This window comes from Numenius arquata, chromosome 14, assembly GCF_964106895.1.
Source record: "Numenius arquata chromosome 14, bNumArq3.hap1.1, whole genome shotgun sequence".
In the NCBI taxonomy this organism is placed as follows: Eukaryota; Metazoa; Chordata; class Aves; order Charadriiformes; family Scolopacidae; genus Numenius; species Numenius arquata.
The window spans coordinates 10,760,239-10,776,982 of NC_133589.1; the positions used below are offsets into that span (position 1 = coordinate 10,760,239).

A 16,744-nucleotide genomic window follows, 5' to 3' on the forward strand; every position below is an offset into this window, starting at 1 on the left:
GGCTAGGAAATACTTCTTTGGAAAAGGATATGGGAATCATAGAATGGTTTGGGTTGAAAGGGATGTTCAAAAATCATCTAGTCCAACCCCCCTGCCATGGGCAGGGACGTCTTTCATTAGATCAGTTGCTCAAAGCCCTGACCAACCTGACCTTGAACACTGCCAGTGATGGGGTATCCACAGCTTCTCCGGGCAACCTGTTCCAGTGTCTCACCACCCTCATCGTAAAAAAAAATTTCTTCCTTATATCCAATCTAAATCTCCCCTCTTTCATTTTAAACCGTTGCTTCTTGTCCTGCCATTGCAGACCATGGTAAAAAGTCTCTTTTCATCCTTCTTATAAGCCTTCTTTGTATTGAAAGGCCGCAATAAGGTCTCCCCAGAGCCTTCTCTTCTCCAGGCTGAACAACCCAAACTCTCTCTGCCTGCCTTTCTTCACAGGAGAGGTGCTCCAGCCCTCTGATCATTTTTTGTGGCTCTCCTCTGGGCCTGCTCCAACAAGTCCATACCTTTCTTGTACTGTGGACCCCGAAACTAGATACAGTACTCAAGGTGGGGTCTTGCGAAAGTGAGAGGGAGAGATTCACCTCCCTCAATGTGCTTGCTAATTTTTCATCTGCTGATACCTTCAAGTCGTTTTCTGCAGGAGACCCATTATAGTGGGTGACAAGCTGATAGTGAGTTAGCAGTGCTGTGCTTCTGCAGTAAAAGCACACTTCACACAGACATGTATAAGTGAAAGTGTCATTTGTAAATTTATGCTCAGTTGGCTCTGATATGGCCTCAGCTGCAGTATTGTGTGTGGTTTGGGATACTGCACTTCAAGAATGATGTGGACCATTTGGAAAAGATCTTGAAGCAAGCAATGAAAAGGGTCAAAGGTATGGAAAAGAAGGCCTGTCCTTTTCCAGTATCTGTATTGGTACCAAAAACAATCAAAAAAACTTATACCACGCTGCAACCACAGCCACCCCTCCACCCCCAGTTAATATTGTACTAGCTGTTTATAAAACATTGCTTTTATAAAGCTTTGGGCATGTATTCATATTTCAGTGACCACTTAAAAAATTCTCAGTGGCATTCAAATAATGTTTTAATTATAAAATACTTCATATTTTTACATATATATTATATGTGCCAAGAGTTTAAATGGACCATTAATTGACTAACTGTGGAAAAAGTGTAATTCAGTTCTGTAAGTTTGGTGATAAAAGTAATGTGAATCATAAAATAATGCTGTACTGCCCTCTGCTGTATTTTAAGACATATACCTCTTAAGAAATGCCAGTGGTTCAAAAAAATAGATACATTTTAATATTTTTTCTTCTTGTGCTCCTACATTTTTCAGTTTATGAAGAAATGGATTTAATAGTTTGTGGCATAGTGTTCTCTTAAATTTTATACAGAAATTGTTAGAAAAAGTCCATAGATTTCTAGGTGTTTGCTGACTGCAACAGATTGAAACCCAGAGCTCGCAGCTGAGCTGTGAGTTAGTAACCAGTCAGATCACAGGGCATCAGGAGCTAGAGCTAGAGGTTTGTAGAGGAAATCAGAAGTCAGGAGACCAAGCCACCACTTAGTACTGGAGACAGCTGATGAGAGAGCAATAAGTGTAATGGGTTTACTTTTATTTAGGAGATACCAAAGACCCTTGTTTCATCTTGATTCATCTCAGAAGTGTTTTGAAGACAATGCTCAGACTAGTAGAGTTGATCAACAACAGGCTTGTTCACATCCCTTCTGGCACAGTGTACAGATACTTTCAGTTCTCCTGCTGCCCCTCTTTTTCTTTGTGGTAAATCCTATGGTCCAGCATGCAAGCCAGGATGATACGGCACTGGGCTGCTGAAAGGAATCTTCAGCAGTTATAGGAAACAGCAACACAGATCCTTCTATCTGACTTCATGGTTTCAGCTTCCCCTGCTGTCACTGGGCCCTTCTAAGCAGCCCTGAGCTGACAGTGCAGGCTGTCCTCTCTGAAAGGCCTGTCCTGCAACCCAAACGTCACCCAGTTAGGCAGAGTGACACACATGGGCACGGTCACCCTCTCCCCAGCTGTGGTGACCATTTGATGAGATTGAAAGCTGCGTTAGGCAGTTGTTTGCTTGACTTTGGAAGTTACACTTTTGCTAGATGAATCAGAGGGAACGTGTCTCAGCTTTTTCTGAGGGCAGTTCCACCCAGTAACTGGCAATCTCATTGTGACAACATTTTTGCTAAAATGTTCTTAATGAACTCTTGTGAAATACGTAGTTTAACCCAATATTTTGGTCTATAGGTTTTAATACAGCTAAACAATGAAACATGTTTATTTGAAAGAGATTACAGCATAATCTATAGTGTTGTATGTTAATAAGGTGCTTTCAGTTTTAGTCTGTTACAGTGCTCCAGGGATGTGTCAGGGTGTATCAGATCTCCATGTACCTGAAGATGAGAAAGCAACTGAATTTTGACTCAGGCTTGGAACAAAAATGGAGTACGCATTTTAGGAACTGAGCTTCAATAAATTCTACTGCTTAAAAAATGAGCTTTCTCCTCCATAGTCATTCTGACAGAACTCTAATTCCCAGTAACTTTTTTTCCTAGGATTTCTGCTTTTTAAATTCTGTGCTATTTTAGCTCATAATTTTAGGGTTCTTTTATGGTAACTTGGTAACCTTTACATAGTGAAATGCTGAAAACATCAATAAAATGTGATTTTTGTTTCTTTCCACCTAACCTACCTTAATGACAGGCCCAGTAATGTGTATATTTTGTCCCTGACAGTTGTGAATCTGTGGAGAAACACATATTATCCATGCTTTTAAAAAAAATCTGTCTGGTTCCTGATGTTTTGTACATAGGTATAGGGAGCCAGAGAAAAGCTGTGGTGCTCTGTTGGGAATGCATAAAGGACTGGTGTCTTTGCAAGGTTTCACATACTGGGGACTAACCACAGATTCTTTTCCTCCGAGTCACAAACAGATTTTTAATGGCCTTGTGTTGGTTAAACTCATTTGGCTTGCAAAAATAACTTCAGTAAGAAGTGTCTTCATAGCTTTGCAACGTTGTTATCAATGTAAAATATACACCTAAATTATAATTTAGGAATTGTGCAATACTAATTTTTTTCTAAACTGATGGCTGTGTTCCTAAGGGACTTTACAATCCTGCTGGCATTCAGGGTGAATATGAAGAAGCCAACCTTGGAGAAAGAATTTAAAGTGTTTAAAAAATTGGGTAAAGATGAGTATTTCCAGTTAAAAATATAACTACCTTCCTTCTGGTTTTTATTTTATTTTTTAAGTACTGTTAAATGAAGAAAGCTAATGCTTGTGCATTCTACTTTAGGTAACTTGGAGAATGGAGAACATGTTGTTCATGCGGTAGAAGTGGTTCCAAGAAGATCTGATCTTCCTTACAGGTACGTGTCGAATATGTTTTTCTTAAAAGAAAAAAAATCTTCACTCTGTAGCTGCCAAGTTACTATTGTTATGTAATGAATACTACCTACTACTACTACTGCATAGTACCTACTCAGTACTGGAAAACAAACTATTCATCGGGGTACTTTTGCAAATGTTTGGAAAGACTAATACAAAAGCCTGTGCTTCCCTTTTTGCATAGTTTTGTTTATTGAACTTTTTCTAGTTGTCCTGAAGAAGTTGTGTAGTTACGTCAAATAACAGGCAGACTTAGCCTCCTGGCTTTGAAAATAGGTTTTTTGTTGGTTTTTATGTTATTTTTTTACTGTATTCTCCATGGCCTCTTGATTTGTATCTTTTTGTGTGTGTTCTTAAATCAGACTCACAAGAGATACGTTAAAGGATAATTAAACTTAAGTTGATTGAATATGGGTGAATATTATGACAATTCGAGTTTCTGGAATGCTTTTTTCTGAAGTTTTGAATTTAGGATTTTGTTTTCATTTATTGTTGATATTGTGCTTTCATGACTAGAGTGGAAGCCAGTCCTCCAGCTCAAGTGAATACTTTAAGCAATATGTTGCCTTCAGCCACTGTGCCAGAATCCATGACAATTAGTAAGTACTTCCTTGATGTATCTAGATTGATGGAATTAACTTTGAAAGTCCTATAGCTCTTCATGCCTGTTTTTATTTCAGTAAGATCTGTTTAGAGAGGCAGACAGCACTTGGTTTCTGATACACTGGCCGCATTGGAAATGACTGCTCGAAAATGGGTTTTGAGTTGGCAGATCCCAGGTTATGGTTCATTGCAACTGGTATGAGGTTACCTTCTTTTTCCACAGAGAAGCTAATGTCATCCTTACACTAGATGTGGCTCGAGTAGTTCAATTGAGTAGTTCAATGATTTAATTTGACTAACATCTTTAAGTCTCTGAAAACACTAATAGTCGTTTCTGATGTGATCACTTTTTTTGCCAGCTTTCATTAGTGCCTAGTCGTAAGAAACCCCGAACAAGCCTGGAATTCTTTCTGTGTACATTCAGTCTGTAGTTTTCATATGGAGGTCTGCTCCATACATAAATATGAGCTTTCATAAGCAAAAACCTTAGTTAAGATTAAGGTGGAGGACAGTCGTATTTTCAGTGGTGTTAAGAGTTGAGCTGGACAGGATAAAATAGCCTTTGCTGCAAAAAGAGATTAGTACAAGTACGGGCAGTTTGTTTACTTGATCTTTAATCTTTTTTTCTTCACAAACTTGTAGAAAAAAAGACTTTTTTAAACTTACTAGCTGTCTAAACGTGTAAGATGATATGGTTTTATTTTCTTTACTGTACAGAAAGTTTTGTAACTGAACTGGTGGTTATGCCTTTGTTCCTAAAGCTCTGGGATGTGTGTTTGTCACTTTCTTTTTATAAACTTAAATATGTACTTATCTTAAATGATGACATTTGGGAAGTTAGAGGTAATGCAGCCAAGATTGTTTTCTGAAATTGATTTATGAAATCATCAAAATGAATGAACCCTTAAGATATTCTAATCTCATGTTCTAATGCCATGTTCAAACAATATCTCTGCCAATGTGTGTTAAAGGAGGTAGACTGTGCATTTTCGCTGGGTACTGTGTCAGGCTCTGGAATGGGTCTGCTGACCGAGCTTTACAAAGCTGAAAAATCCTTCTTACAAATTACTTCATAGTAGGAAACTAGTTTTGAGACTTCTAAGTGACATAATTGAAGGTGTAGATGGAGGTACTATTGACAGTTAGTGTGATACTTCGGTCACTGGGTATTCTCTGCTCATGTTATTACTACATTATCCTTTTGTTCTTATATTTTATTTTTCATTAATAGAATTTTGATTGCACTGTATTGATTTTGTTTTGTAGGTGTATTAGGTACCAGCAGGGGCCGCAATTGGTCTCTTTCAGTTGCTCAGTTAGTTCCTGTGTGTAGTTAAGACAGCTATAAAATAGAAAGTAAATATTGAGATTTTCAATTCTTGATACTTTGCTATTTGTAAATGAAATGAACCACAGGATCAACAGAAGCATACATGCTATCATTAGTTTCCCATTTCAGCGAAGGTTTTGGTGGAAGGAAGTGGGGGGAGCTTGTCAAAACAATCTATAAAGCCAGTAGGACATTTAGTAAATAATCTAATTATCATTATAATAAAAATTCAGCTGACTATACATATAAGCTGATCCAGATACATTCAATAAAAGTGTTTTCTTTAAGTTCATTGTTATTGATCATAGATTTTCTGTACAGGAAGAATTCAGTGCTATGACAAAGCCAGACACTGAAGCTCTTTTTCTCTATTGCAATTAGCAGAAGAATTATTAAATGGTGAGGCTTATAGCTTGGTTGCATAGCAACTAATTCTAACACATCAGACAAGAAAAATGGAATGCAGTAGTGCAGTGAGACAAGCTGCGAGGTCTCCAGTGACTGGATTTTTGTGCTTCTTACTTTTGAAGACAAAGCCTGAAATGATTATTATTTTTTTTGTTTTAAATCTACTCTTTTCCTCCTTCCTTTTCAATTTACTAGTATAGTACTAAACATTTCTTGCTTCTTTTGATATGTGGGTTGGAAAATTATGTTATGAGAAGCTGTAATTTAAATTTTCTACCATTTTGAATGGTTTTCCTGAATTTATGTCCCATGCATTTGTAAGGTATAGGTGAACTTAGCGGCAGATACATCTCAAAAAAATAGTAATATCACTCAAGAGAAATCCTAATCCATAGAGTTAGAGCTTCACTGTGGATATTAGACATCATTTGAAAACTTGACCTACTATGTCTTACAACCAATTTTATAAAGAACTAAGTTTGTCAGAAGTTTTATATTTATGCGCCTATTCCAATATGTCATGTTCCAGTTCTTTAAAAATTGTATTTATCTTGTCATATTTGAATCACAGACAACTTTGTCTGCTCCAGTTATTGTCATTGGAAGATTATATCTTCAGCATTGTTTTATACCGGAAAAATCTGTCCTGCCAGCACAAGTCTCCCTCATTTTTACAGTGGAAAAAAGGAAGTTCAAAAACTTACATTTTAGAAGGATGCTATTTGTGTCCTCCTTTACAAGGTTCTTTGATTACTGTGCTATTTTTAGTAAATAATCGGGAACTTGTTTTTTCCACTATAATTTTCCTCAGTTTTTAAAGTTGGGCTTAACCACAAAGGTTAGAAAAGGTTGTAGCATTGTGCATTATTCCATATTTTTTCATATGTTTTCGAGAAAGCCCTCGCTTCTCATGATCACAGAAGAACTTCACTGAATAACCAAACCTACGTATTATATTTTTATCCTGGCTGTGTAAGTAAAGAGGGTGCATGTTTTTGTACTTTCTGTCCTCTAAGTAGCTTTTGACCTGTTCTGTGACTTGGTTGCCACTGGTCACTGACAGGTACTAAATTCTTGTGACTTTTCTGAAAGCACAGCTTTGGACAGAGGGTGTTTAAATTTCATCAGTGAGAAAAAAAGCAGCAGTTCATCTTACAGACTATACAGTAAGAAGTTCAATACAGTAGAAGGCCAACGCTCTATTGTCTAATTTCTTTCCTACTAAAATTTGCCCTATTAATAGTGACATGACAGGATAATATTTACAAGGTTTTTAAGCACTAAATAAAACCTCAATAGCCAATGTTCATGCAGACAGCTTAGGGAGCATGTCTTTAAAGGTCAGACTTCTGATTTAAGATGTAACTAGTCTGCTGGAAGTTTTATTTGTCTCTGAAAATATCTGTGTAAATTTGCACTCAGGAAAATAAAAAAAGAATTCCTGTAGACTGCTCCCAGCCCACCCTGATATCCTATCTGCAGGATTGCAGAGGAGTGCTGCATGACCTTGTGTACACTGAGAGATGATTTAACTTACAGCTCATTCTTCATAACAGGTGATTGCAAATCATACTTACCCAATCTTTGGCTAAACAGCAGAAGAGTTGTGAAACTTAGGACTTTTCTGGAGGTTGCTGGGAAATTGACAGGTGTTTCTTAAAGCATGGTGCTTTATATATTTCATGCTCTGAATGTGACCTTGTGAAAGCTTTATAGAAGCTAGATTTTGCTTTTAGTATGCAAGTGAATTAAAAAATGTTTTAGAGCAAATATTTGCTTTATTAGTAATTAAGCGCTACAGATTAATTTCAACAATAAAAGATAATTTTTTGTGTTTTAAAAAGTGAGATTTAATACCAAAAAAAACATTAGCACATTCCTTGATTTTTGTTGCCATTTTTACTGATAAAGAAGGACCTGGTTTGGAATTATTGGTTTGCACATGGGACTCCTTTTTTTTAAGAAGTTGTTGCAAGAATGTCTCTTAAGATTACATAGTTTGAAAGGCTTCACTAGTTAATCACATTATATCTGTCTCTATGAAACTGATTATCACTTGAATTTTAGATATGTTGATGTTGAATGCTGATCTTTAATAACAATAATGTATCTCTTTCCATTAATGTTACCTTACAGAATGTAAAGGATGTATCAAGCACAAAGCGGTTCAGAATTAGGAAATAAACTTTAACAGCAGTTTTCTGAAGTGGGTATACTTGGCCAACCTCTTACTGTTTTATTAAAAAAAAAAAAAAAAAAAAGAGGGGGCGAAAGATTGAGGTTGTAAAGTCCAAAAGTCAGAAAGTGCCAAATTTATGATCGATGCTACAACTCTTTATTTGTTTATTTATTTATTCCTTTTTCTAACCCACAGAATTAATGAGACCTAAGTCTGCTGAAAAAATTAGATTATGAACATACACTGATCTCAGAGGCAGACATAATGCACAGACAAAAGCTTATAAACTGTGGATGTTCTGGCAGGTTCGAAATGAACCTGCTGCAGTGTGTGATACTGGATTTACTTTGTCTGCATTCGGCTGGGTGTTCTGACTTGCTACTAAAATTTTTCAAGAAGCATAAGGGAGAGTAAGAAATTACAGTTTTTGAAAGGTTTGAATGATATGCGTGAATTAAATAGAATTTAGGTAAGTTTTTTATTTCTATTCAGTTACTTGCATCAAAAGATCATGAAACTGAATTTTCTGATTTTTTTTTTTTTGGAAACTTTTATTTAATTGCACTAGTGAATGTTTGACTCCTTTATATTTACTGTGGATGGAGAGGTTAAAGAAGTGTTGATGATAGACAAGAACTACATAGTTTTTGTTTTGAGTAATTGATAGAAAACATGGCTCCTTAATATACTCCTCACTTCAAGGAAAAATAACATAGGTAATAGCAATGAAGTAATATTGCTGCTGGGGTAGGCACAGGCTGTACAAGCCTTCTTGGAGCCCAGGGCTCTTAGCCCAGAGGAGTTGTTTGTGCTGATTCTTTTGTCCACATCTCCACTGCTATCTGTAGTCAAACTATCCTCCTGGAGAAACTGGCTGCCCATGGCTTAGATGGGTATACTCTCCGCTGGGTTAAAAACTGGCTGGAGGGCCGGGCCCAGAGAGTTGTGGTGAATGGGGTGAAGTCCAGTTGGCGACCAGTCACGAGTGGTGTCCCACAGGGCTCGGTACTGGGGCCAGTTCTCTTCAACATCTTTATCAATGATCTGGACGAGGGGATTGAATGCACCCTCAGCAAATTTGCAGATGACACTAAGTTGGGTGGCAGTGTTGATCTGCTGGAGGGTAGAGAGGCTTTGCAGAGGGATCTGGGCAGGCTGGATGGATGGGCTGAGACCAACGGGATGAGGTTCAACAAGGCCAAGTGCCGGGTCCTGCACTTGGGTCACAACAACCCCAGGCAGCGCTACAGGCTTGGGGCAGAGTGGCTGGAGAGCTGCCTGGCAGAAGAGGACCTGGGGGTGTTGGTCGACTGTCGGCTGAACATGAGCCAGCAGTGTGCCCAGGTGGCCAAAAAGGCCAACAGCATCCTGGCCTGTATCAGGAATAGCGTGGTGAGTAGGACCCGAGAAGTGATTGTCCCCCTGTACTCGGCACTGGTGAGACCCCACCTCGAGTACTGTGTCCAGTTTTGGGCCCCCTACCACAAGAAGGACATTGAGGTGCTGGAGCAGGTCCAGAGAAGGGCAACGAAGCTGGTGAGGGGTCTGGAGAATAAGTCTTACGAGGAGAGGCTGAGGGAGCTGGGGTTGTTCAGTCTGGGGAAGAGGAGACTGAGGGGAGACCTTATCGCTCTCTACAAGTACCTGAAAGGAGGCTGTAGAGAGGCGGGGGTCGGTCTCTTCTCCCAAGTTACAGATGATAGGACAAGGGGCAATGGCTTCAAGTTACGCCAGGGGAGGTTCAGGTTAGATATTAGGAAATATTTCTTTACTGAAAGGGTTGTCAGACATTGGAATGGGCTGCCCAGGAAAGTGGTTGAGGCACCATCCCTGGAGGTATTCAAGAGAGGAGTTGACATGGTGCTCAGGGATATGGATTAGTGTTGGGTGGTGTTTTGTGTGTGTTTTTTTGTTTGTTTTTTTTGTTGGGGTTGGTGTGGTTTTTTTTTTTTTGTTTGTTTGTTTGTTTGTTTGTTTAATCGGTTGGACTAGATGATCTTAAAAGGTCCCTTCCAACCTAGGTGATTCTGTGATTCTGTGAACTATATTAGCAAGAAATACTGAGTATGAAGTGTGTTTGCTTTTGTGATACTAAATTAAGCATTGATTTTTGTCCTATGTGTGATAACCAAATTTGGAGTTTCTGCTTTGCTGTGTCTCTATGCTATTGTCAATTCTATAACTCTCAGTAAAAATGAGGCAAATGGAAATAAAAAGCATTTTAACATCTTTTATTTCAAGAGGCTTTTTTCTTCTCCTTTTATGCAAACCATGGTCTTTAAAAGAATCTTGCTTTCATGCTCTGTTTATTTATGTGTGTGTTGGAGAGGGGAGTGAGAGAAGATGGGATTTTAACCCTCTACTCATGCAGGAGATTCTGAGTGGAATAAGGGAACGAAGATTAAGTTATTAGGCAAGTTAAGGTTACAATTTGAATAGGCTGGTAAAATTGGAAAAATGGAGACGATTTATAATAGCTTCACTCTTTAAATGTTAATAAATCAGTGCACATTTAAACAGACTGAGTATGCGTACAGGCAATTATTGTGGAGTAGTCACCCCAGCGTAAGTGCAGAACCAGCACTACAATAACTTGTCTGAGTAGCAACAGCTTTAACTTATTCAGTAAGAGAAATAATAGCAACTAACTCAGATTGCGCATTATCATATTTTAATGCCACTTGAAATATTTAAAATGCCATTGGCTTGATGCTTTCTTGAGGAGCATTCTGAATTCAACTTTATAGTTAAAGATCTTTATTTTTTTATAGAGTATTACTGTACTGAAAGCTTACTATGGATGTTTTTTCGTTGTGTTGTGCACTTATACAAGGCTTGAACACTTACTGGTTTATTCTATTTTCCTCATCCTTACAACATTTTTTTCACAGATAGGCTGATGGATTGTGGTCCATTTATACAACACTATGTATTACTTGTTTTCAGGGCTGTTACAACCCACCAATTTTCCACTGCCAAAAAGACCTCTTACCAACAAACCACAAAATAACTCAAACAAAAAAACTTCAAAAACTCCAGCCTTTCCAATCTGCTCTTAAAATGGCAGTGTCTTATAATGACCAAAAGAATACTCATAGTGTGTTGAGTTTCATGATCACCAAGTTTGATATTTTTTAGCTAAATGTAATACTTAAATGTCAGAATGTAGGGTTTGGTGGGGTTTTTTTGTGTGTCGTCATTCTCTCTCCAAATAAATCCTAGTCAATGGAAGCTATTATAGACCATCTTTTGAAAAATAGTCACGAAAATAATGGAGCACAGCATAGTTTGTCATATATAATCTTTCCATTCCAAGTTTTTCTACAATTGCTACATAAATTGCAGTAGTTACCTGGTCACTTCAATGCAATATGAATTTTACTCTTGCCAAAAAGGGTATTCTACCTTTCATTCCTCATCCTTATTAACTAAAAAGGTGTTCTGTTCTGCCCTAACTGCATTCTGCCACAGTCCTTGTGCCAGCAACAGTATTAAACTCAACAGTAAAATCACTTGGCAACTCTCTGAGAAGTAGCCCAGGAGAAAAAACCCACCAACCCCCAAACCAGTATTGAGGTGGATCTGTTCCTGCTGGGACACTCTGTGTGTATGAACACCAGTGTCAGAACAGGGGAGGTGGTAGGAATGATGGGTAAGGCAAACTGAAATGTTCTTTTTGCTGACAGCGCAGCCTTAGGAAGACTGATTAAAGTAGCCATGTAATCACAACTTTGGTTTTGAATGTGAGAAGTATGATCAAGGGAGAAAGCGGATGTCTCCAGACTTCTTTTTTTTTTAAATGTGTGTTTAGTATTTAATACCCACACATTTCACTTTTGGCTTTTCTACAAAACTTGGGTTTGGTTTTTTTTTTCGATAGCTGTATAGAGAACTCATATAAAGATGCTAAGTTACAGTAGAAAAATAATTGTTCTTTCTGTGCTGAATTAATGGAGTGCAAAATCCCTCTAATGACCTACTGAAATGTTTCTTGCTAATGTCAATTAATTCTCAAGCTGTAATGTGGAACGGGTAGGAAAATAATCACCCATTTTCTCCATGGCCAAAGAAGCAGAAATGTTTTGGAAAAAATCTAGCATGAAGAAATTGGATTGTCTGATTGGAGATTTACCAGCAGATTGCCAATGCCAGACTGGAATTGTGGTGTTTGCACTGACTGATGCATTTGATTGACAGAGTAAGAACTGTCACATTTTGTCCACTCTGTTTCAGTATGTGAACTTAATCTGCTCCACAGGACAACTTTTTTTTTCTTTTTTTGAACTTGCAAAAATTTCTGTAACTACAGAAAATATTAAGAAAGATAGGGATAAATCAGTGAATGCAATGTAAAGGGGAAAAGAGTTGTCCAATAGCTTTGTTTACTTGAAGAAATTAAGTAATACCAGTTCTGTTAGTATGTTTTCAGTAAAAGCGCAGTGTCCTGACATCTGCTTTCAATACGTGCTGAACAGAATTGGCCTATTTATTATATATAAACATAGGAGCATTTCATTTAACTGTTAGGAGGGATGTTTTAATATAATTGTGTCCCTGCAGAAGCTCTCATGAAATTATTAACATACATGAAATTGTTAATGTAATTTTTAAGAAAAATTGGTTTGGGGGATGTATCCATCCTGATGTTTGCTAGAAGCCATTTAAATCTTTAAAGACGTGTTGTATTTCATGTATATATGCAAGATGTGGAAGTTAGAATGTTTCAGATTAGATGATTAAGTCATAATCTGTAAATTTATAGTAAATATTAATAGTACAGCTGTACAGCTATATGGTAAAACCTATATAATAGCAGAAGGACTCCAGGTGAGGCAGTGCTTTTAGCTGACACTTTCCTATATGGTATTCAGCTACTCTGGTATCACTGTTAAACGTAACCCTAAAGAAGCCTTTAAAAATTATAAAATTCTGTCTTTTTTTTTTTTTTTTTTTCTTGATGCAATGACAGAAAGTATTTTTGAAGGTATTTATAGGAAATAAAAATGTTTTTGTGGGAAATTGCAAGATTCAGAAATCCCATTTTCCTTAAGACAGTCTTTAAAATTGAGCCTGAGAAGAAGAGCCATGAAAAAGCAATGCCACTTTCTGTGCTCTGGTCTCACTGTGGTAGTTCTATTTCCTGTGTCAGAATTTATAGCAAGGAAAACAAACAATTTGAATAAGTTAAACAAGTTAGTGTATCTCATTAATATGCATGTAGTGAAAAGGTGCATTGTCCCATACATCTGCGATTAAAACAAACCAGCTGCAGCCACAGGCAAACTTGTAAACATTTGTATTAAAGCCAGATGCAGACTAATTTAATTTGAATTTAATTTTTGAAAGATTGCTCAAATTAGTGGTGAGATAAAGAGCATTTTTATGTGCTTTGCTGAATAGCAAATGATGTTAGCATCATCTTTAAGTGTGTTACTGAATTAGTGCCACTATGTACATGACTTTTAGATCTGAAATGAGCAAAAATACACACAGAAATTAATCTTTTTTTGTCCATTCTCTTTAGATGAACTTCGCCAAGCTATTGTGGCCATGATGAATAGAAAGGATGAACTGGAAGAACAGAATAGGTAGTTTTCTTTTCCTAGTGAAGAGGCACTAGAATTTAAAAAAAATCTGTTCTCTAATACAAGATGTCTTTTGTGTAAAGCTATGCATAAGCTTTGTGTAATCGTTTTGATAATGTATTACCTTTCTCCGAAAGGTAAGCTTAATACTTCAATATGCAACTGTTGATACTGAAGAGTAATGCTTGCAAATCAACTTTTTCCTTTGGATTCAAATCACATATAAGTCTTTGTATCTTAGAAGCTTTTGCCTGTTGTAGTTTTTTCAAAACAAAAATTTATAGCCAAAATATTCTTAAGATAGCTTTCCAGATGAATAAATGTTTGTCCTTACACGAATATTCAGAAAATTCATTTTTTCCCCTTGTGGTGCAGAGGTGATGTAGGATGGCTAACATTCTTATGCTGAAAGTGGCTGTGTCTTTATGTTAATTTGGGGCAAAATGATGATGTAAATGTAGAAGTGGTAAGTCACTTGTTTAAAATGTTATCAAACCTACTTTTTGTTTGCTTAATTTATTGGAACACATCATTAGATGAATGAAAATACGAATGTGGTCAGGATGCACTGTTGTTATGATCTCGTAGGGCTATTTTGATAATTTACATTTTTATATAGATATTGTAATTATTTGTTTTTAAATGTCGAGACTACCAACTGATCCTGTTTTCCTGCCTCTTATCCACCTCGCTCCCATAGTGGCAAGTTATTGCCCCATTCAACTTTGTGTTTTTTGGCAGAAGGACCAGGATTCTTTGGGTTTTAACCATTATGCATCATGCTGACCTTTGCTATCTCACCAGAGATTTTACACAAAGGTCTATGGCCATGCTCTCAATAGAGACAAGACCCCTACCTGTCTCCTGCTCTTGCCAGTAGATAGCTTGTAGCAATATGCGTATAGATTATTTCTGAGTTGTAAAGGTTTGCACTGAAGAATTGAGACCAGATTATAATCTGTTTTCTGCCTGGTGGTACAGCAGATACCATAATAGGTTGTGCTTTGGGCATGTTGATGAGATTGTAATACAAACTAATAGTAAGGACTTACAACTGTTTTGATTGGGTCCTTTTTCCTTGTAGCTTTTCATATCTTTGTATTATCAAATCAGGTACATTTATTACACTGAATAATGAAATTTTAGTATGACATTAATAGTATCATTCAGGCAACCTACTCTGTGATCATAGAGTATCCTCTAATGTAGTGTTTGCAGTGTTCTAACAGAGGTTGCTGCCTTCTTCCAGATCTCTGAGAAATCTGCTTGATGGAGAGATGGAGCATTCTGCAGCGCTGAGGCAGGAAATGGACAACTGGAGAAGGAAAGTAGCAGAACAGGAAGAGAGACATGCCACGAAAGTCCAAGCCTTGGCACGGTAAGGAGCACTGAAGGTGTCATAAAATGTAACAGCAGTGGAACAAGGGAATAAAAGATTCTGCATACAAAAAAAATAATTTTCAAGTAGTTTAGTTTTCGGAAAAACTTTAAGTCATTTAGGACTAAAAACCCCATGAACTTTAGTTGAATTTAAACTGAAGAAAACATTTGGAAGATTTTCTGACAAATTTTGTGGGCTTGTGGTTTTTGTTTTATTAAGTGTTAACAGTAAATCAGAGTTTATAATAATAGTAAAACCACTGCTACAGCTCCAGAGGAAAGAATATTAGTGAGCTGGATTTATGAGAACATCGAGTTTAATTTTCAAAAGTTAAGTAGACTAATATTAAGAAATATGAGCCATGAAAATAGCGGGAGTTAGATAATGAGACTAGATAGAAAGGAATGCATATATGTGTAAGGTAAATGTAAGAAGACTTTTCTCTGTTCTTATATCTGTTTTGTCCACTTCTAGCTACCCTCCCCCCCGGCCCCTTTTTTTTTTTTTGTAAATACATTTTTATTTTACTTGATAATTGGGATATTTTTGGTATAGCTGTCTGCCCAATCTGGAACAAATCACAATATCAGGATCCTGGGTTTTTTCCTCCTATTGCATATATGATAATCTTAATGTTGGTAAAGTACCTAGCACTGTCTGCAAACAGTATTTTTCAAACCTCAAATCTGATACGGCTTTTAAATATAAGGGGTGAGGACGGGAACAGAAACACTGTGTCAATGTTCATTGTGAACAGACTGGTGTTGCTGTCCCACAATAATGAAATGCTCGTTCTAGGAGTGGAATTGGCTGCTTTGGTGCATGTGTAAAACATAGTTTTTTTCAAAAATGCACAAGCTAGACTTCTTGGATTCTAGCTCTCAGATCTGGAGCCAGTGAGGATTTGTTTTGGAGACTATTTTATTTTAACATTACTCCACAGTATTTCCTCTGGTAGATGTTTTATATAGTTCCACGCTGAGATTAGTATGGAAACCCCTCTCCTCTCAGCAAATTCTTCCTTTAGTCAGTAGAAATTGTGCTGAGTGGTCTTAGTGTCAGTTAAATTGAGTTGGAATATTTATGTCTTTCTTTATTGCTTTCAGTTATATAGAATGTGTCAGTTGCTGCTGACACAGATACCCTTCCGTATGTACCATCACGTATGTAAGCAGTAAAGACTGGATTATCCATCCTCTTCAGTGACACTTCCATCCAATATGTTGTCCTTCTATCTGATGGTTTATGCATGATTTTGTTTTCCTCGGGCTGATGTTTTTTATTGTACTGTTGTCAGGTTTTCATGGCTGACCACTTTATCAACCACTGTATCAGGTTGATATCACTGACAGGCAAATATCACACCAGTCTACAAAAAGGGCAAGAAGGAGGACCCAGGGAACTACAGGCCAATTAGTCTCGCCTCTGTCCCTGGGAAAATAATGGAGAGACTCGTTCTAGATGTCATCTCCAAATACATTGAAGATCAAGAAGTTATTGGAAGTGGTCAACACAGATTTACCAAGGGTAAATCATGCTTGGCCAATCTGATAGCCTTCTATGACATTATAACTGGATGGCTGGATGAGGGGAGAACAGCAGATGTCATCTACCTTGACTTCAGCAGGGCTTTTGACACTGTCTCCCATAACATCCTCATTAGAAAATTAAGGAAGTGTGGGCTAGATGAGGTGGCAGTGAGGTTGATTGAGAGCTGGCTGTGTGACAGAACTCAGAGGGTTGTAATTAATGGAGCAGGGTTGAGTTGGAGGCCTGTAACCACCAGTGTCCCCCAGGGGTCAATACTCGGCCCAGTCCTGTTCAACATATTCATGA

General features: G+C 37.4%; 1 protein-coding gene across 1 annotated transcript in view; it reads left to right on the forward strand.

The window, feature by feature from the left end:
• Positions 1–16,744, forward strand: part of SNX29 (sorting nexin 29) — a 125,739-nt gene that overhangs the window by 20,927 nt on the left and 88,068 nt on the right. Inside the window, exons 10-13 of the mRNA XM_074158245.1 lie at positions 3,331–3,403; positions 3,939–4,021; positions 13,467–13,530; positions 14,777–14,905. Of these exons, the coding sequence (XP_074014346.1) occupies positions 3,331–3,403; positions 3,939–4,021; positions 13,467–13,530; positions 14,777–14,905 (349 nt within the window). The remainder of the gene's footprint in view (positions 1–3,330; positions 3,404–3,938; positions 4,022–13,466; positions 13,531–14,776; positions 14,906–16,744) is intronic.